We start from the raw sequence: 23288 nt of genomic DNA on the forward strand, positions 1-23288 counted from the left end.
TCTTCTGTCTGTTTTTCAGGTGGACCAGATCAGACCCGTTATTCTCCTCTATGGGCAGTTGGATGTCTGTTTACACCCGGCTACCTCCGATCCGATCCAGCAAAAAACAAACAGAAGGGGATCTGATCTGATTGGATCAGAGGGCAGTTGGGTGTATCGGACAGCCAGTCCATGTACATTTGGCTGCTCATAGAGCAGAGCAAGCTATGTCCGTGACCACTCTGCATAAACGGAGCAGACATGGACCTATCATCCAGCCGCTCCACTCAGCTTAGCAGGGGATCAGTCAACACTTAAAGTAAGCAAAATGAAAGACAACATGACAGATTAAACCTAACAAAGTCCCAACTAAATTTGCTGCAATCACCTTTGAAATCAGAAAGAAAAATATATTCCTTGCTCAGATTTTCAGACTTTCTAATCAGCTCTGAGTACCTGACCTGAATTCTAGAGATGGCTTTTCTATGTAACATCTACAGAGGAAAGCCTTTCTTTTTGATGTTCTGTCTTTCTTTGTTGGCTCCGAGGGAGTCAGTAATCAGCAAAATAAGGCAATTTTAGAAAAAGAAATAACTATAATTTGACTGCTATTATCATCTACTATTTTTATTTTATTTTTGCAAATGTGGCTTTATGTTTTACTTATTTCAACACAATTTTAACCTACCTGTGGTTTTGAGATGTACTTTAGAAAGCGTGTTGCTTCTTCTTCAAGTGAATGTGAAGGGCCAGCCCAGGGCTGAAGATCAATTTGCCATCGTACCGGCTATGACAGAAAAAACAAATAATAATAATCATGGAGAGAATAAAAAAAAAATGAAAGATTTACAATATAACTTTGGGGAACATTTATAAATCAGTGAATGTGACATTTAACAAACATTCACTGGCCATAAATCATTCCCTGTATATTAGAACACATGTAGACGGAAGATTCACCTGCAGTGAATGTATGAATAGTGTCAAGGCTTTGGTGTCAATAAACATTATTTAGTCATGATAAAAACCCCACTCTTGGCACCAAAAACATTACCCCTACAGTGGGGCCTCTCCACAATATAAGGGTAAAGAGTTTGTGAATTCTAGGAGTAGAGGAAAAACCTGCAGTGCTTAAAGTGGAGTTCCACCCAAAAGTGGAAGCTCCGCTTATCATCTCTCGAGTGCCCCCACAGCAAGCATTTTGCTATGGGGCCACCCGAGCTGAGTCACACCTCCCTGTGTCCATTCAGACACGGAGCTGTTGCCCAGCCCCACTCCCTCTTTTTCCTGATTGTCTGACTGCCTTTGACAGCAGTGGGGAGGGGCGAATGGTTACCTGTTTTTGACAGCGGCAGCACCCGAGAACTGATCTGAAAAATTAGGTGGGGTGCCGACATCAGGGGCTCCCTGGACAAGTAAGTGTCCTTATATTAAAAACAGTTTTTCCCAGGCTGGAACACAGCTTTAACTTGCTCATCTCTCCAGCAGGCTTCCTCCTGGTCCCCTAAAGCTGCTTCTCTTTGGAATTCTGGCTTATGGTCACACTCTGACCTCATCATATACAATGCAGGACCAATATTTCTGCATTGTACCTAAGGACAGCGAGGGCCTACAAACAACCTGGAGAATTGGAGAGAAAAGGTGAAGCCTGACAAGTTTTCCTGAGACCAAGAGAAAAAAGATGACAGGAGAGGAAGCTCTAGCACACAGCCTGTGAGTGACAGTCTGAGCTCTGTCCCTGTGTTCTGTGTGAAGGGGTGTTCTTTTCCTACAATCAGCTCTCAGAGCTCTACAGTGTGTAACTTCAGCTCTCTGCTTTCTGGAATCTCAGACAAGTTTTATAAATTCGGGACTTTGAACAGATGTAGAGAAGAGAACCTGCAGATACACAGGTACAACTAATGAAAGAGGATTTGTTGCATCTGTTTATCACCTGGGCTAGTCACTTAACTGCGTATATGTAAGAGTTTACAACCACTTTAATGGCTGTAAAGCCTGCTGTTCGCAAACATGCACAGCATTCTACTTACATGTACTGTTAGTATAATGTATGCAATGTAATATCTGGTTTATTGCATCTTATGTCATTTTTCTCAGCAGTCACATGACTACACAATTCCTCTCTCTCTGTTTCAAGGTCAAGGTTGTTACATGAAGAAGCTGCAGCTCAGGAAGTCTCAGGCCTTTTTCAGACCAACCTGGAGAATACAATGCTGATTTCCAGCCTCTCTCCTGCTGCTGCTGTCAGTACAGTACTGCTGGGTGTGGGACATGGGCTGGCAACTGGGAGCTTTCAGGCACACTGTGTCCTAGTACACTGCTTGTAGTGTCTCAGCAGAAGTGTGCATGTGAGGGTGACAACAACAATGCTACACTGGGACACATACTGTGTATATATATATATATATATATATATATAAATAAATGAAAAACAGGAATAGGAACGTAATAGTCATATCATGTGTATAGACCAAAGCTAAAAAGCAGAGATTTTACCAATATAGCACCTGCGAGTATTTTAGAAATGTAAAAAACAAAATAAAAACAGTCAGGTTTTAACTCTCCAGCACCTACCAAATACTGACATTTTTGTTTCTGGTGGATAGAAGTCTAAACTGAAACCAAATCTAAGAGTTGTAAAGTCAGACAGTTTTTTTATCTTAATGAATTATGCATTAAGATAAAAAGCCTTCTGTGTGCAGGAGCCCCCCTAATACTTACCTGAGCCCCATGTCTGTCCAGATATGTCTACGATTGTCTCAGCCATCCGACACTATCCCTCCTGATGGGCCGAGACACAGCAGAGATGCCATGGGCTCCCACTGCTGTCAAAGGCAGTCAGCCAATCAGGAAAAAGAGGGGGGGGGGCGGGCAACAGCTCCCTGTCTGAATGGACACAGGGAGCTGTGACTCAGCTCGGGTGCCCCCATAGCAAAATGCTTGCTGTGGGGGCGCTCGATAGGTGGGAGGGACCAGGAGCACGGAAGAGGCACCTGAGAAGAGGAGGATATGGGCTGCTCTGTGCAAATCCACTGCAACAGAGGAGGTAAATATAACATGTTTGTTATTTTTATTGAAAAAAAGGAGACTTTACACTTACTTTAACCTTCACTGGTAGGCAAAGCATCAGCCAGGAAGTTTTCACTTCCCATAAGAGATATCCTTCTGACTAATAGTTAGAGGAAAGAAGAGATAAAGGAGACATTGCTAACCTGGCGATAGATAGATAGATAGATAGATAGATAGATAGATAGATAGATAGATAGATAGATAGATAGATAGATAGATAGATAGATAGATAGATAGATAGATATATAGAGTGAAAAGTCTTAGGAAAAGTCATACAAAGAATTGTCAGAACTTTCAAATATCATTCGAAAGATTTTGTTTGCTATTAACATTTGATTTTGGAATGAGTGGACTACTGAATGAAAACCACATACACTGTTAGAAATTTTGTTAGAGGAAATTTTTCCATCCTTATGCCACGTACACACGGTCCTTTTTCGGCATGAAAAAAAAATGACATTTTTAAAAACGTCATTTAAAATCATCGTGTGTGGGCTTCACATAGTTTTTCGGCTTCTGAAAAACGACAAAAGAAAAATGTAGTTTTTCGGGTTGTAAAAAATGATCGTGTGTGGGCGAAAACGACATTTTAACCCCGCGCATGCCCAGAAGCAAGTTATGAGATGGGAGCGCTCGTTCTGGTAAAACTACCATTCGTAATGGAGTAAGCAAATTCATCACGCTGTAACAGACAAAAAAGCGTGAATCGTCTTTTACTAACAAGGAATCAGCTAAAAGCAGCCCAAAGGCGAATAAATCTTCACCTTCAGAGTGCCGTCGTACGTGTTGTACGTCACCGCGCTTTGTTCATCATTTTTCAAAAACGATGGTGTGTGGGCAACATTGTTTTTAATGATGAAGTTGGAAAAACTTTTTTGGACATGCTGAAAATTGTCATTTTTTTTTAATGCCGAAAAACGACCGTGTGTACGCGGCATAATTCTTCAAATTTTCTTGTCATTGCGGTCAAAAATAAACATGAATGATTAGAAAAACGAACACATTTTCATTTGAAATTCTACCTATCTATGGCCAGCTTAAAAGAACCCCTGTATAAAAAAAATATTGATTTAGCAGATGTGCAGCAAGGCTTTCCAATCAATAGTCAAGTTTATAATCACTATAACAAGACTGGTGTGACTATGTCGTAGCCGTGGACATTAAAAAAAGTTTTCCTGTAGCAGAAATAACAGCTGTTTTCGGTCAGAGTTGGCCATAGTATACACTCTATGCAGCCAGGTGGCAACAGCCAATTTTGCTTCATAGGGATAATTTTACATGGCACATAAAACCTTACTTGCAGGCTGGGTGTATCCATGACCTAACACATGATGCATGGAAATACCAAAGGTTTTCTTTTCATACATGCGTCTAGATTTAAGATTCTAATTTGTGAAAACTCTCCTGGCTCTGCAAAAGACATACAAAGAAAAGAAAAGAGGCGCAGTTGTTCTTTTTCTGTACACATCAGCTGGTCAATGTAAAAACATTTCCAATATCCTCCATTGGCACTTGTATTTCACACAAACGAAACTATGATATGTTCCATCACCTTACATGATATATATTAAATAGGGGAATAGCTATGACTAATTCTCCGACTTTTACTGCTTCCCCCAGTGGAAATAAAATACAGAAGCTTCTATGGAAAGTAAAGCCTCTTCTTAATGGTTGTAGTGGGTGGGTGGAGGTAGAGAGACGTTGCTGCTAAAGTCCTTAAACCCTATTAATACAGCCATGCATAATGTTGGGGTTATTCAAGTGTGTTTGATGCTTTGTCAACCCATAGGGAGCACCAAACAGGCTGGGCTTTGTACGGTGTAGTCTAGGACTGGAGGGGTGAAGGTGCCCTAAAGTACATGCCCTCACCTTTCCTGACACAAAAGAAAATCTTTTTGAACACTGCTGCAGTGTTATTTTGAAAATGAATGTGATGCTTGGCATTAACTACAGTGACATCATTTGGTATATTAACATTTACATCAGACTAATCTTTAATATGAGCAACATACTAAAATACACTAACAACAAAGTCTGGTACGCACTATTTGTTTTTTTGGGTTGAACAAAAGAAATTATGCAAAGTTACTACAGCGATCTCCCCCACTGAACTATTGTGTTGACAAGGGGATGCACAACCCCCCCCCCCCCACCACCGCCAGAACACTCCTGCCATTGGCTGAGAGCGCTGATTGAGAGTAGGTTGGTTGCTGGTTTTCCAACATGCATGTCCGACAGAAGTTGGCCAAACCACTCTTTTTTAATTGATATACTTGTCTTTTGATCAAGTTTGGATTGACCTTAACATGTACAACACGCCCATGTGTGTGTGTGTATGTATATATATATATATATATATATATATATATATATATATATATATAAAACATATACACACACAGTATATACGTATACACCTTGGTTTAGTAATCCCTAGTTATATCTAATTTCAGGTATCACCACCTTTATTGCTGATGCTGTTTTTTTTTTTTTTTTGGGTGGTCCTTGTGGTTACATGGTGGCCCTTCGTGGGGTCCTGCCTGTCCATCCCACGAGGAGGTTACACTTCAGCTCCATCCATCAGGGATCCTTTGATCCATTTCATTGTTTGTTTGTATATTGTACATTGACTATTGTAAATATTCTAAAACAGCCTGTATGGTACTTTGGTATATAAAACATTTTTAATACGCTAGTTATACTATGCTATCTGGTGAGCATCTATATTTGTATTGTAGAAGGGAAAATTCCCTAGTGTTTCCCAAGAAGGAGAATAACTCTGAAACATGTTGGAATGCATCAAAGAAACTCGTGTGGACTGACCACAGTATCAGTGGCAGTACCTGGGGTGCATTTGATACCAATTGGGTATTGGTCATATGATGGTTTGAAGTATGTACATATGCAATCATTGTATAAATTGTTACATTGTCTTTTTTACTATTAGGGCCTATGTGTCCCACCTCTATTTTTTATATTTGTACTAATAATGCCCCTTTCACACGATCAGACCGGTTGCATCCACCTGTCCATTTTTCAGGCAAATCCGATCGGGCCAACCATTGACTTCTATAGGGAGGCGGATGTCAGCGCATATGTGTCTGCTGACACCCGCCTGGCTTCTGATCTGCTGAAAACAGACGTATATCGATACATTCGCCATCCATCCAGCGGGTCGGATCGGATGGGAACGGATGTCCATAGAAGAGAGCGGGGCTCTGACAGGTCCATCTCAGTACAGTGACCAAAGTAAAATATTCATCAAAGTAAAATATTGAACGTGAGGTAAATACCGCAACAAAAAAATTGATAAATCATTAAAGTAAATTTGCTAAAGAATACACACATTTGTTATTTATCACCTGATAGTACGCAGTCGATATTTTAACAATATACAAAATAACAATGAGGGGAAACTGCACTAGCTGGTAAGGTAAAAGTATACATTGTATAAGTGCAAAAATATTCTTCCCTGACCTCAGGAATGAAAATAAATTTAAACATTTCACCAGAGGGAGACAGTTCTGTCAATGAAAGGACGCTAGAATGTTTCCATAGTTTCACAATATTTCTGTGTGCATTTATTTACAGAACCATCTTCCTCTGGTGCAGTATAAGCATTTAAAAAATATTGCGAACAAACTATGCCAAATATAACGTTAAATGTAAGTGATAAATAACAAAATATTTAGCGCATTCGGTAAATAACGCGTTTTTTTTAGTTAATTGAACACTTTTGAGATAAATACCACATAAGTTATTTTAGCTTAGAAATTTATGTGGTATTCATCTCTAAAAGCAGAGTTCCACCCAAAAGTGGAACTTCCACTTTAAACACTCCTCGCCCCCTTACATGCCACATTTGGCACGCAATTTTTTTTAGGGGCAGTGGGGGCTTTTGTAGGAATGGGACTTCCTGTCCCACTTCCTCCTTTTGCCCAGGGACCGCCTCTGCGACTTCTCTTTTCACCTTAGGCGGCCCCTTCCTTTAGGCGATCTCCAGGGACACGTGACAGGTCCCAGGAGATCGCCTGTCCACTCATAGAGCGCAGAGCGACTCGCGCATGCGCAGCGAGTGCCCGGCCGTGAAGCCGAAAAGCTGTCATGGCCAGGTGTATGAATGGAGGAGCCGGCTGGGGAGGGGGGGGGAGAGGAGTGACGCTCCGGGTGGCCGCGTCGCTGGACCGTGGAGCAGGTAACTGTCTGTTTATTAAAAGTCAGCACCTACACTTTTTGTAGCTGCTGACTTTTAATAAACACTAAGAGGCTGGAACTCCGCTTTAAGCCTAGTAGCAATAAGCTTGGTATGTATGTTTTCAGCTGATTATCTTACAATTAACTATAGCTTACTAATTGACAATAGCTTACTAATTGCATTATACTATCTAACTTCCTTAGGGATCCTTTAGATTTGCTCCCATGCTCACCCAGGGATGTTTTTGACCTGATGATGCCTCTTTTGTTTGCTAGTTCAGCCTTTAAGGTAGATATCACCAATGACTGTAACACCTTTAGAACACATGGGATATTCACCACTGTCTTCTATATGTTTCATAACTATGTTTATATTTACGGTATATATTTTATTTTTCCTTTCAGTGTATACTCCTCCTGTTTTCCTTTTTGCTCTCCTGAAGAAGCAGAGAATCCGCGAAACATGTTGAGAGCTTGACCTTTTCTTGTCATATAGTAACTGGAGATATCTGGCATTCTAAGTGGAACCCCAACCTAGGTGGCACGACTACTCAGAATGAATTTAATATGTAATATTTAATTTTTTTTTAAAAAAATGTGTTTACTACAGGGAGTGCAGAATTATTAGGCAAGTTGTATTTTTGAGGATTAATTTTATTATTGAACAACAACCATGTTCTCAATGAACCCAAAAAACTCATTAATATCAAAGCTGAATATTTTTGGAAGTAGTTTTTAGTTTGTTTTTAGTTTTAGCTATTTTAGGGGGATATATGTGTGTGCAGGTGACTATTACTGTGCATAATTATTAGGCAACTTAACAAAAAAAATATATATACCCATTTCAATTATTTATTTTTACCAGTGAAATCAATATAACATCTCAACATTCACAAATATACATTTCTGACATTCAACACCAAATCAGTGACCAATATAGCCACCTTTCTTTGCAAGGACACTCAAAAGCCTGCCATCCATGGATTCTGTCAGTGTTTTGATCTGTTCACCATCAACATTGCGTGCAGCAGCAACCACAGCCTCCCAGACACTGTTCAGAGAGGTGTACTGTTTTCCCTCCTTGTAAATCTCACATTTGATGATGGACCACAGGTTCTCAATGGGGTTCAGATCAGGTGAACAAGGAGGCCATGTCATTAGTTTTTCTTCTTTTATACCCTTTCTTGCCAGCCACGCTGTGGAGTACTTGGACGCGTGTGATGGAGCATTGTCCTGCATGAAAATCATGTTTTTCTTGAAGGATGGTGACTTCTTCCTGTACCACTGCTTGAAGAAGGTCTCTTCCATAATCTGGCAGTAGGACTGGGAGTTGAGCTTGACTCCATCCTCAACCCGAAAAGGCCCCACAAGCTCATCTTTGATGATACCAGCCCAAACCAGTACTCCGCCACCACCTTGCTGGCGTCTGAGTCGGACTGGAGCTCTCTGCCCTTTACCAATCCAGCCACGGGCCCATCCATCTGGCCCATCAAGACTCACTGTCATTTCAGCAGTCCATAAAACCTTAGAAAAATCATTCTTGAGATATTTCTTGGCCCAGTCTTGACGTTTCAGCTTGTGTGTCTTGTTCAGTGGTGGTCGTCTTTCAGCCTTTCTTACCTTGGCCATGTCTCTGAGTATTGCACACCTTGTGCTTTTGGGCACTCCAGTGATGTTGCAGCTCTGAAATATGGCCAAACTGGTGGCAAGTGGCATCTTGGCAGCTGCACGCTTGACTTTTCTCATTTCATGGGCAGTTATTTTGCGCCTTGGTTTTTCCACACGCTTCTTGCGACCCTATTGACTATTTTGAATGAAACGCTTGATTGTTCGATGATCACGCTTCAGAAACTTTGCAATTTTAAGAGTGCTGCATCCCTCTGCAAGATATCTCACTATTTTTGACTTTTCTGAGCCTGTCAAGTCCTTCTTTTGACCCATTTTGCCAAAGGAAAGGAAGTTGACTAATAATTATGCACACCTGATATAGGGTGTTGATGTCATTAGACCACACACCTTCTCATTACAGAGATGCACATCACCTAATATGCTTAATTGGTAGTAGGCTTTAGAGCCTATACAGCTTGGAGTAAGACAACATGCATAAAGAGGATGATGTGGTCAAAATACTAATTTGCCTAATAATTCTGCACTCCCTGTATATGTAAAATAAAACTTTATTGATTTTAATTAAATTGTTGTAATGTCTTATTAAAGTACCGGGAAAATACCACTTGCCCCACCCCCTTTTTTTAGATTCTTAAGCCTAGTACACACAGGCTAAATGTCGGGGGCCATGTGTATGTTTCTAGAGTCATGGCCGAATAAGGTCTGCCAACTGGCTCCCGATCAGCGCTCTCAGCTAATGACCAAGGGGTTCTGGCAGTAGGTTGTCCCCCTGTTAGAACACAATAGCCCAGCAGGGGAGATCGCTGTACTAACATTGGATTGTTAGTACACCTGCTCCGACCTGAGCTGTGAGTTTATTTTTAATTCAACCCGCTAGGTTGAAAGACAAAAAAAACTATTAGCGTGTACGAGGCTTTAGTGAATTGACCCCTTAGTGTTTCTATTTGTTTTTGGGAATATAACAAGAAAAGTGGGTCTTCCTTGTCTGACCACTCTCTTGCTTAAATGGCCATGACAAGGATGTCCAATTGTCTCATTGCTAAAATACTGCAAGGTTTCTCCTCTTCCGTGAGTGATGTGATATACTGACTGTAAAGTTGTTGCCTTTATACTTTCATTAAAGTGTATATTTTTTAGTTTTGAATAGAATGGTGAGGGGTTAGAATTCCTGTCAGGGTTTATTACTGTTTGCGTCTCTGCTAGGAGAAATCAATCTCTGTATTTATCTCAGTAATTAGGAATGAGCTTAGGTTTTGGACTATGTTTGTCCAATCCCAAAAGTAGGCTGTCATTGCTGAGACTATGAGCTGCATTCTGGTGACAATGCTGACTAGTAGTGATTAGCTGGGGTGAATGAGCTGCCTTGCCTCGTAGCTGTATGCACACAAAGGAGAGGGATGCTCGTGACACCATTGACCCACGTAGACATTTTGGGGGAAATTTACTAAAACTGGAGGACTTAGAATCTGGTGCAGCCATGCATGGTAGCCAATCATCTTCTAACTTCAGCTTGTTCATTTAAGCTTTGACAATAAAATCTGGAAGCTGATTGGTTTCTATGCATAGCTGCACCAGATTTTGCACTCTCCAGTTTTAGTAAATCAACCCCATTAGGACAATGACATTGACCAATAATAGGTTAAGATTGTTACAAGTGTTCCTACCCCTTTGTGTACATGGTCAAAGGAAGAGCTACGCTGTTGTAAGCTGAAATGTAACACTAGTGATAATGAAGTGCTAGATAAATATCAATTAAAATTATGAAACACAGACTGAGTGAAAAAAATGATATCTGTAAATAGGTCTGTAAGACCTCAATAGAATAACAGGAAGGGGTTAATCCCTAAATTAGGTAGAAACCTGAGAATTATCAAGTGAATAAATAGCAATCCGTGTGAACAAACCAAAAAAAAACCTTAGGAATACCGTTAACAAAGAGTCAAAGGTAAAAAATGTGAATATAATAAAAATGTATGCAGAGTGTCCATATAAACTTAAATATCCCCAGTGTTCAACAAATCCAATTGTCCAGGAAAAAGTCCCGACAGGATAGTGCTTCCACCAAAAAATAACACTGCCGCTTACCAGATGGACGTGATCTCTAATTATAGTAGATCAATATGCGCATATGGTTGATATCCCATCCTGGGGTCTCTATTGGTAGCAAAAATGCCTCAGTGTGGTTCAATATTGCATAGATGTCTCAAACAACGTAGCAATCCAGGATGCATCACATAAAAAAAGGAAGGGACTAGCATAGCGTAAAACCCTTAAAAATTGAATAAGTAACATAAAAATGCACACTTACATCGAAGAAGTGAGATAAGGCATATAAAATACAATCGATCTGGCCGGCTCTTCGATTCAGCAGCCCATATCTTCCGGGTCTGGCACACAACGCGGTGACGTCAGAACGTCGTTCCTCCCAACGTTTCATCACTAGAGGGACGTAACACGGACTGCTATTTATTCACTTGATAATTCTCAGGTTTCTACCTAATTTAGGAATTAACCCCTTCCTGTTATCCTATTGAGGTCTCACAGACCTATTTACAGATATAATTTTTTTTTCACTCAGTCTGTGTTTCATAATTTTAATTGATATTTATCTAGAACTTCATTATCACTAGTGTCACATTTTAGCTTACAACAGTGCAGCTCTTCCTTTGACCAATATTATTAGTGTTGTATAACATTTTAGTTGCCGCTTTACTATTCATCGAATTAGCGCAGTACACCCCTCTTTTTCACTTTGTGTACATGCAGCGGAGGGAAGGGGAGGTTTGTGACAACATTAACCCAATATAGCCACTTGGTCAATATCACAAGTATCCCCACCTCTTTGTGTACATGCAGCTGCAGGAAGGACAATCAACTCATAGGCCCAGCAATGACAGCTCAATTCTGGGTTCTGACCGTAACCATTGTCATTGGGACCAAAAGTGAGGGAAAGTCCAAAATTTTAAGATGCTATCGAAACAGAAATAGAGAGTAAGTGTTCCAATGGGGACACTTGTTGTGATGACAACAGTCTAAGAGGGTTTATCTCACTTTGGTGAGATTTCCTCTTGCTTCTTACTTCAAACTGTGGCCTTTTGCTTGCCTGTACTTGACCCTTGGGGAACTATTTCTCCATATAAACTTAAATATCCCCAGTGTTCAACAAATCCAATAGTCCAGGAAAAAGTCCAGACAGGATAGTGCTTCCACCAAACAATAACACTGCCGCTTACCAGATGGACCATCATTCCTTCCACTGACACCATTGGTGGGGCCTTATTACTCCCACTGACACCAACAATGGAGCACTATTCCTCCCACTGATACCAACAATGGGATACTGTTATTCCAAATGACACCAATGATGGGACACTATTCCTCCTATAGATGCCAACAATGGGACACTGTTCCTCCAACTGATACCAATGATAGAGCACTATTCTTCCAACCGACACCAATGATGGGGCACTATTCTTCCCACCGACACCAATGATGGGCCACTATTCCTCCTACTGATACCAACAATGGGACCCTGTTTCTCCAACTGACACCAATGATGGAGCACTATTCTTCCCACCGACACCAATGATGGAGCACTATTCTTCCCACCGACACCAATGATGGAGCACTATTCTTCCCACAGAAACCAACACAATTGGAGCACAATTTCTCATATAGGAGTAAACCATAGCAAATGGTTTACTCTCACTGGCCACAGTCTGGCCCCCCTAAAGCCTGAAGGACAGTAAAATGGGTCTTTGCTTCTCAAGTTTGAAGTACCCTGGTTTACAAGATAGGAAAGGATATGGAATTTCCCCAAGAAGAAAAAGGCTGCAAAAAAAAAAAACACTAATACTGGGGTTCCCTACTCAATGTAACACTTAAAGCGGTGGTTCACCCTGTTTTATAACATGCTGTCTATTCAAATGCTCTGCAAAAATAAACACCAAACGATTTTTTTTTTTTTTTTTTGAGTCCTCCTTACCCGTTTCCTGCTCGATGTTTCGACCTGTCAATCAATATCTCCTGCGGGGAATGGGCGTGTAAGTCCATTCTCCCCCGTCCTGTCACTCCAATTTAGCAACTCCTCCGTCGACGCGCTGTCATGTAATCGCGCGACATCTAACCATGTAGTGTTGACGGCGACGCTCGCCGTCAACACTGCGCATGCGCGGGATCGAGCGGTGAATGCTGGGAGGCCAGCATTCGCCCTATCCCGGAAGAAGACCCTGTCGGCTTCAGTTTGCCCACAGGCTAGATGGAAACGTCCATCGGATCAGGATCAAATATACAATTTATCTAAATACAGCGCATCGGATGGCTTAAAGAGTGGGCCACATTGTTAGTGCGGGATTAAAGGTAAGACCCGCTGATTAGAGGGAAGAAAAAAAAACGATATCCCGCGAAACCCCCGCTTTAAAAACAATTGGCTATAGATATCATTCAATGAATGCAGTAAAAAAAACAAAAAACATTTGTTTACTTTAGTCATCCAATCATGCGCAAGCAAAAAATCTTTTTATTTTAACTTTAGATAAACGTTAATGTTTTGAAAGTTTTGACTTTAGATACACCTTAATGTTACCTTATACCTCTGTTCTACTATATAAAGTTTACAGGACACGCTTGTAGATTTATTAAAAGAATATTCTTTTTCCGAGATGTTACAGAAGCCCTAAGTCACATTTATCTCAATTATGACTCTTCTCAGCCCCAGGCGGAAACCTAATGTCTATAACATGGATTCACATGTCTGCCTTGTCATTCAGCTCTTGTTCACTTAATGTATTTACCCAGAAGCAAGAAGGTTTATACTGAGACTGAATTTCAGAAAGCACATTTTCACAACAGACCACCACCAACAAGAACTTCAATAAATTATGAGTTATGTCAGTCTAAATCTTTAGAACATTGTAAAGTATGTTTAGGTTATAGGAAACGGCCAAAAGATTGTAACGTTCTTCTCATCTTTCTGTGGATGTACAACAGGGGTGTCAAACTAAATTTCATTGTGGGCCGCATCAGCATTATGATTGCCCTCAAAAGGGCCGGTTGTATCTGTAAGTTTAGATGTCCAGCGCATCCCCTCCCCTTACATTAGATGTCAAGAGCCACCCCACCATCAGAAGTTGAGTCTCCCACTCTCCCTTACATCACAGCGCATCCCCTCCCCTTACATTAGATGTCAAGAGCCACCCCACCGTCCGAAGTTGAGTCCCCCACTCTTTCTTATGCTGAAAAAAAAGCTGGATGCATTGCTTGAAAGCAGAAAAGAAGGGTCTGGAGGAGGACCAGAGGAGGGCTGGAACTCTCCTGCAGGAGAGGTGCGAGGGCCACATGAAATGGCCTGGAGGGCCGGATTTGGCCCACGGACCATGTGTGATGTACAATGCAACGGTACACTTTGATACTTCATTAGAGTAGAATGAGCACCTATTTCAATCTCACAGAAAATATTAACTGACATAAATACATATGATTGTGTAATAATTGTTCTGTGGTTACAAAAAAGCTGAACTCCAGGATATCCTAAAAGTTTTTCAGAAACTACTCTTCCCCAATCCACCACAATAACATACCAAATATTTTTCTCTTAAAGTGGAGTTCCACCCAAAAATGGAACTTCCACTTATCCGGTTTCTCCCGCCTTTGGTGTCACATTTGGCACCTTTTAGGGGGGAGCACACAGGTCCCAGAAGCCGGTCAGAACGCACAGCGCGACTCGCGCATGCGCAGTCGGGAAACAGGCTGTGAAACCGCAAGGCTTCACTTCCTGATTCCCTTACTTAAGATGCCGGCGCCTCCGCCCAGAGCCGAGGGACCGGTCGGCTTCGGGTAAGTGTCCTTATTTTTAAAGTCAGCAGCTGCAGTATTTGTAGCTGCTGACTATTATTTTTATTTTTGCAGACGGAAATCCGCTTTAAGGGCCCACACCACACGCAGTCCATTGGATTTTTTTTCTGCATCAAAAACGCATGAAAAGTAGGCAGGGACGCCATCAGGAATTTTAGGGCCACTTACACAGAGAACCGGGGAGGGGGGTGCTGCATATTAAGAAGCAGGGGGGGGGGTCTGTGAATTGAGAAGGGGGGGTGCTGTGTAATTGGGGACCGGGGTGCAAATTGAGACGTGGGGGGGGGGGGTCCGGCCGCCGCAAATTGAGGTGGGAGGGGGGTGCTGACAAAAAAAGGGGGGGTTCTGGCCGGGCCCCTGAGGACCATCGGGCCCCTTACAGGTGTACTGCCTGTACCCCCCTGATGGTGGCCCTGAAAGTAGGTTATATGTTTTCCAATGGCATAGTTCACACCAGTGTGGTCAGTTTCAGGGTTTTCTTGTTCCCCCAAAAAAGTAGAACATGCTGCATTTTTCCTGCACTGGACTGTACAGGAATGTGGTAAAACACATTAAAAATGCAATGGAACGCAGTACAGTAAAAAAAAACAGGAAAAAGAAAAAAAAAAAGCATCTGGAATCAGCGGCGGCTGGTGAAGTTTTAGGATGGGGGGGCGCAAGACCCCTCCCCTCCACATTTGGTCCCTCCCACTTTTCATAAGCCACACCTCTTATAGAATCCACCCACTCCGTCCCCTGTATTCCACTTGCTTCCACCCATAGTGTCAGGAGTATACATCTTAGCATCACAGGACAGAGTATATAGCCCCAGCATCACAAATCATGGTATATAGCGCAGCCTTACAGATCGGTGCAAACAAACTAAAAAATTACACTGTTAGTAATGAAGGACTCTAAATGGACATTAGATTATCAGAGACTGCGGACACACTGCACGAGATTACCAAAGACTGCGGACATACTGCACAAGATTACCAGAGACTGCGAACATGCTGCACAAGACTACCAGAGACTGCGGACATGCTGCACAAGATTACCAGAGACTGCGGACATACTGCACAAGATTACCAGAGACTGCGAACATGCTGCACAAGACTACCAGAGGCTGCGGACATGCTGCACAAGATTACCAGAGACTGCGGACATACTGCACAATATTAGCAGAGACTGCGGACATACTACACAAGATTGCCAGAGACTGCGGACATACTACACAAGATTACCAGAGACTGCGGACATACTGCACAAGATTACCAGAGACTGCGGACATACTGCACAATATTACCAGAGACTGCGGACATACTGCACAATATTACCAGAGACTGCGGACATACTGCACAATATTACCAGAGACTGCGGACATACTGCACAATATTACCAGAGACTGCGGACATACTGCACAATATTACCAGAGACTGCGGACATAATGCACAAAATTACCAGAGACTGCGGACATACTGCACAATATTACCAGAGACTGCGGACATACTGCACAATATTACCAGAGACTGCGGACATAATGCACAAAATTACCAGAGACTGCGGACATACTGCATGATATTACCAGACACTGCGGACATACTGCATGATATTACCAGACACTGCGGACATACTGCATGATATTACCAGAGACTGCGGACATACTGCACAATATTACCAGAGACTGCGGACATACTGCACAATATTACTAGAGACTGCGGACATACTGCATGATATTACCAGAGACTGCGGACATACTGCACAATATTACCATACTGGGGACATATTGACTGCATGAGATTAACAGAGGCTGCGGAAATAACTGCACTGGGGGGGGGGGGAATAAGGGTGCTATTTTCATCAGACATTAAAAAAAAATAACGAAAGTGTTAATGCATCCCCCCACTTATTAACAGTTTTTTATTTCATGTTCGCCAAAAATAGCAGCATGGAAACCAAATGTCGTCCGTTCGTCCGTCCCCCTGCTTATTAAAAAAAAAATTCTAAGGTTTGGCAGAACTAGCTGGGACACTTGCATTGGTCCCAGCTAGAGCAATACCTAAATTTTAGCTTTAGGGCTCAGTCAAACCATACATGCATTTTTTTTAATGTTCAGCTGCAAACAGCCCCATAATAAGTGGGGGGATGCATTATGGGGCTGTTTGTAGCTGAACATTAAAAAAAATGCATGTATGGTTTGACTGAGCCCTAAAGCTAAAATGTAGGTATTGCTCTAGCTGGGACCAATGCAAGTGTCCCAGCTAGTTCCGCCGAACCTTAGAAAAAAAAAAGTTAATAAGCAGGGAGGGAGGGGGGGGGGGGGACATTTGGTTTCCATGCTCTAGACATTAATCAAAGAACTGTAATAAGCGGGGGATGGGGGGGGGGGACTTGACTAATCCGGCTGCTATTTCCGTGATCTGGAAAAAAAGTGGGGGGGGGGGGTTGGGGGCGGTGATTCAATGGGGGATGCCGGCCGTTCGTTATTTTCTCCGCAGCCTAAAAGAAGAGAGTAAGGGGGGGGGGGGGTGCTATTTTCGACGATACCACAGAACAACACAGAACAACTTAATGAGCGGGTGGGTGGATGGGGGATGCCGGCGCAGAGCCGAACGGGGAAACTGCTTCTGAGAAGTTTTGCCTACCTCCATGCTAGGCTCACGGAGGTGCGTCCCTTTGGGCTAGAGAGTGCCGACGTCACTTCCTGACGTCGGCACAGGCACAGTAATATACTGGGTGCCGTGCACCCACACGGCCAAAGTGCACGTCCATTGCATCGGAAGCTGTGGCGCTATGGGCATAGCCACAAAGGCATTTTTTTGCTGCCAATGTAGCGCCACGTCTGCAATCTCGTGATTGCACAGACGTGGCACTACTCACACTTAACTGTGCCCGGCGCCCAGCGCCCGGACACAGTGCACGTAAGGACATTTTTTCGATTTTTTTTTTACGGATCTGGAGTGCATTTTTGTGGTGTGAACCAGCCCTAAAGCCATTTTCACAATATAGCCATCATATACTGTCAGAGGGTGCTTTTCACAAGTCAATGGGGACACTTGGCTCGTGTTTGCAGTGCATAAGTCCGAATGTAAATTGCCTCTCAGCAAAAGAAGAAAAAAAAAATGGACAGGGATTCAGGAGGTGGCACCCCCTGGACACCTGACAAGGACTGCCAAGCTACACAAGTGTGTCCCTAGCCTTGCTTACTTACATGGAAATTGTCATTGTGTCATTAATTTCACTCTTACACTGGAGGTACAGCTGTGCTCATAAGTTTACATACCCTGGAAGAATCAATGGTTTCTATTCCATTTTTCAGAGAATATGAATGATAACACAAAAACATTTATTTTGTTAGTGTTTGGCTGAAGCCATTTATTATCAAATCAACTGTGTTTACTCTTTTTAAATCATAATCACAACAGAAAATACCCAAATTACCCTGATCAAAAGTTTACATACCCTGGTGATTTTGGCCTGATAATATGCACACAATTTGACACAAAGGGGTTTGAATGGCTATTAAAGGTAACCATCCTAATCTACTATACTGGGGTATGTAAATTTTTGATCAGCGCAGGAACGTTGTTGTATTGTTTAGTCGTTTGTCTCCGGGGGAGGAGCCTTGACAAAGTCAGAATTTGCATAAGCTGCCCATGAAGTTAAGGCATAGGTGGGAGGGACAGACTTGGGGCCGTATTCATGTAGACTTACGACGGCGTATCAGTAGATACGTCGTCGTAAGTCCGAATGCGCACCGTCGTATATTTAAGCATATTCTGGAAACCAGATACGCTTAAATTTGGCCAAGATACGACCGATGTAAGTCTCCTACGCCGTCGTATCTTATGTGCATATTTACGCTGGCCGCTAGGGGCGTGTACGTGGATTTACGCGTCGAATATGTAAATGAGCAAGATACGCCGATTCATGAACGTACGAATGCCCGTCGCAGTAAGATACGCCATTTACGTAAGACATACGCTAGGCGTAAAGATAAACCACCAAAAAATTGGCGCAGCCCATGCAAGGTATGGACGACGTATTTTACATCGTTTGCATAAGCGTACGTGAATTGGACTGGGCGTAGGTTACATTCATGTCGAAAGCATTGAGCCGACGTCGTTACGTAGGGAGTATTTGCGACGTGATTCTGAGCATGCGCGCGCATGCGCCGTACGAACGGCCCTCATTTACATGGGGTCACGGTTAATTTAAATGTAGCCCACCCACTACATGCCTACTTTGAATTAGGCGAGGTTACGCCGGCCCATTTGCGCTACGCCGACGTAACTTACGGAGCAAGTGCTTTGTGAATACTGGCCTTGCCTCACTATGTTACGTCGGCGTAGTGCAAATAGGATGCGCTACGCCGACCTAAAGATGCGCCCTCCTACGTGAATCTGGCCCTTGGTGTCTGACCACATCTCATTAAAGAGAGTGCTGACTTAATTTTCGTCGCTGCTGATCCCAAAGAACTAGGCAGGGTTTTTTTTTTTTTTTTACACACTCCTGTCCAAGAAAAGACTATAACAGCAGCCAGTCATAATCCAAACATGTGGAAGAATAAACCCTGGCTCAAAGGGCAGTAAGGTGAAGTTCACGCTAGAGCTTCCAAGATGGATAGCTTTTCAGAGAGCTCATAATCAGTGGCTTTCCAGGCATTCAGGAAGCAATCCTGCTGCTTCCTACATTTTATTTTTTTTATTTGACAAACTGCAAATTTTAATGAAACTAACTCCTGGCTTGCGGTTGGGACATAATGCCAATGACTTGAATGGGAGAGTTTGACAGGTGGTGCCACCTGCCAACAGAACATGCTGTGTTAAAGTGGAACTTTAGTCAGAAAATTAAGTCCTGCTAGATCACTTTTAGGCTGGCCCCTTTTACAGGTATAGCTATGTAAAATCTAAAAAGTCTCTATACTGTTTAAAGCTGGGTTCACACTATTGCTAATTGGATCCGGTTTACCCCGCATCCAATTCGCATAGCAGAAGATTGTGACTGGCTCTCTATGGAGCCGATTCACACATCTCCGGAGTGGCTCCGGTGCGATTTGCACAGAAGCCCTGTGTGTCTTTTGGTCCATTTCAGGTCCGAATTCAGCCTAAAATTCAGGATGAAATCGGACCTAAACCGGTGAATGGAGACGCCCCGAATTCCTGCTGTGAGCCACTCCGTGCTTTGTGTGAACCCAGCCTAAAATCCAATACTACACCGTCTCACCCTGTTCTGCACATGCTCAGTTGCTCTTTATTTTTAGGCATTGCTGAATTTGTAGAGGCTGATTTGCTGACAGCCTTAAAGTGGAATTATAACCTTTTATTATTTACAACCAAGAAAGCTGCTTCTGTTTGAACTGCCATGAAGTACACTGAAATGTTCCCAAGCTCTACTGCAAGATGAGATAAATACAGAGCCGAGTGTCAGTGCTCAGGCTGGAATGTCCACAACACTTCCAAAAAACTGCTGTCACACGAATGCTTCTTCTTGATGCAGTTTATTGCAGTATATGCAGCAGTAATAACATGACCGCATTTTTTTTTTAAATACTGCTGCATATGCTGGAATAAACTGCATCAAGAAGAAGCATTCGTGTGCCGGCTGTTTCTTGATATGCAACTGCCATGGAGCTTCACACGAGATCAGTTAGGACACCAGCCATTTCATTGTTTGACAGTTTGGTTGAGGACACAATCAAATCAAACTGTTTTTTGAAACTGTGAAATCGATGAGTTGAGTTCCGCTTCCTTGTTTACTGCTGGGGCTTGGGGCTTCAGCAAAATGGCAGCCTCCAGCAAGAACAAAACAGGAACACTGCTGGAGGCAATTTGCAGCATTCATGTAGAATGTATGTTCCTTGCTAAAAAGTTGTTATGGATAAAGTTCCACTTTAGGTTGCCACAGCGTGTGTTCAGTCCCTTTCAACTGTATGCCATGTTTTAGCTGGCTAATCAGGAACTCAACCGCCTTTTTCTAACCGCCTCTTGTTTTCCCATGTGAAAGAGGCCTTCTTGAGTGGCTACTGCACAAAATGAAAAACAAACTCTCCGCCTTCCCCCACAGTTAGAACACTATGCAGGGAACACATTTAACCCCTCCCTCACCCCCTAGTGTTAACCCCTTCAATGCCAGTCACATTTATACAGTAATTAGTGCATATTTATAGCCTTGATCGCAGTATAAATGTGAATGGTGCCAAAAATTTGTCAAAAGTGTCTGATGTGTCCGCCATAATGTCGCAGTCCCAATAAAAATCGCAGATCGCCGCCATTACTAGTAAAAAAATAAATAATAAGTAATAAAAAATAATAATTCTGTCCCCTATTTTGTAGGCGCTATAACTTTTGCGCAAACCAGTCGCTTATTGCAATTTTTTTTTTCACCAAAAATATGTAGACGAATACGTATCGGCCTAGACTGAGAATTTTTTTTTTTTTTTTTTAAATTGGGCTATTTATTATAGCAACAAGTAAAAAATATTGATTTTTTTTTTCAAAATTGTCGCTCTTTTTTTGTTTATAGCGCAAAAAATAAAAACCGCAGAGGTGATCAAATACCACCAAAAGAAATCTCTACTTGTGGAGAAAAAAGGACGTCAATTTTGTTTGGGAGCCACGTCGCACGACCGCGCACAATTGTCAGTTAAAGCGACGCAGTGCGGGAGCTGAAATTTCACCTGGGCAGGAGGGGGTATATGTGCCCAGTAAGCAAGTGGTTAAGCAAAGCTCATTTGGAATTCACCGTAATTTTATAATCAAACCAGAAAATGTCATACATCTGTTATGTCTAAGAATACCAAAAAAAAGTCAAAAATTCATGTTCGAATTCCTACTTTGTAACAAAGGAGTGAAAAGCACCTCCTGAGGTATTGAAAAGAAAGCCGCGGTGGATTGTGACAGCGGTAATTATGGTTGTCAGCAGTTCTCTCTGCAATGAGTCAGTGAATTCTGTCTGCAGACACACCTGGCATGTGGGTGAGAAACGTATATACAGCTTGGCACATGCTCTCACATTAGCTTCAATGCCTGTCTGACAACTTGCCCATTCTTCAAGTCATTTCAATTGTTTTTACATGTTCAAAGTACAAGTCAGCTAAGTGTTCATCTTCCAATATGACTCATAACAGCCACCCCTATTCTGTCTTCTTTTACAAAATTGAATTACCCTGAACTGAAAACAAAACACTTTTCTATAGACTTTCTAAAATCCATATTTTTATTAAATCCACAAGCGCTTTTTAGATAGACATCCAACTAAAAAATAACCCTTCATCTGCATACACTTATTTCAAAAGCTGTTATGAAAAAAAATAGGGAAATGACATGCACTATATTACCAAAAGTATTGAGACACCTACCTTTACACACTCATTAACGTTAATGGCATCTCAGTCTTATGTTGCGTACACACGACCGTTTTTTGGGTTGTAAAAAAATAAGTATTTTTTTTTAATGTCATTAAAAACGATCGTGTGTGAGCTCCAGAGCATTTTTCACGATGTAAAAAATGGCCATTAAAAATTTAGAACATGCTCTAATTTTTCACAACGTTTTTAACGTTGTCGTTTTTAACGTCGTAAAAAATGCTTGTGTGTGGGCTTTAACGACGTGAAAAAAACGTGCATGCTCAGAAGCATGTTATGAGACGGGAGCGCTCGTTCTAGTAAAACTAGCGATCGTAATGGAGTAAGCACATTCATCACGCTGTAACAGACTGAAAAGCATGAATCGTCTTTTAGTAACACGGAATCAGCTAAAGCAGCCCAAAGGGTGGCGCCATCCGAATGGAACTTCCCCTTTATAGTGCCGTCGTACGTGTTGTACATCACCGCGCTTTGCTAGAGCATTTTTTTTTTACTGCTGCATATAAACTGCATCAAGAAGAAGCATTTGTGTGTCGGCTGTTTCTTGATATGCAACTGCCATGGAGCTTCACACGAGATCAGTTAGGACACCAGCTAATTTATTGTTTGACAGTTTGGTTGAGGACGCAATCAAATCAAACTGTTTTTTGAAAGCTTCACATTATTCACTAACATTCACCTTGCTAGGTGAACACTCAAAACTCCTTTATTAGTGTAGCGCCTGGTTACTTAAAAGGTACCGATGCTAGTCAAATTTAGAGAAGGATCAGAGTTTTAACCGACTTCCCCAACAGCCAATCAGGAGGGTTGAGCCTCGCTGTGCATGCTGGGGGAGGGTATTTATGGGGCAGACGCCATTGTTCTGGGTTCTTCTTCGGAGTGCGGCACCCACCTCTAGGGTGACTGCTCATCACGGCGCCCCGGCGTAATGGCCTTCCAGGCCAGGGTGCGCGTGCCACGCGGAGTTCCTGGTTTCAGGACCATGTTGGTCCGGAACATTTGAGCTGTGGCAAGGAGCCCAGTGGTCGACTGGGTTCCCAAACCTGAAGACCCCAAGAAGGATAGCTCTTCGGTGTGGAGTCCATCTGAGGAGAGCCAATGAGAGGCTGGCGATCCAATAGGGTCTCGACAAACCACCGGGGATCAAGGTAGCCGGACACTGAGAGACTGGTCACCTCTCAGTTGGTACCTGAGAACTATCTGAAGGAGTTCCAGACGC

The 23288-nt window shown here is 42.4% G+C and overlaps 1 protein-coding gene across 1 annotated transcript in view; it reads right to left on the bottom strand.

Moving 5' to 3' along the window:
• METTL24 (methyltransferase like 24) overlaps nt 1–23288 on the bottom strand; it is a 75076-nt gene that overhangs the window by 38709 nt on the left and 13079 nt on the right. The window contains exon 2 of the mRNA XM_040350236.1: nt 668–766. Coding sequence (XP_040206170.1) covers nt 668–766 — 99 coding nt within the window. The remainder of the gene's footprint in view (nt 1–667; nt 767–23288) is intronic.

Source organism: Rana temporaria, chromosome 4 (assembly GCF_905171775.1).
Source record: "Rana temporaria chromosome 4, aRanTem1.1, whole genome shotgun sequence".
In the NCBI taxonomy this organism is placed as follows: domain Eukaryota; kingdom Metazoa; phylum Chordata; class Amphibia; order Anura; family Ranidae; genus Rana; species Rana temporaria.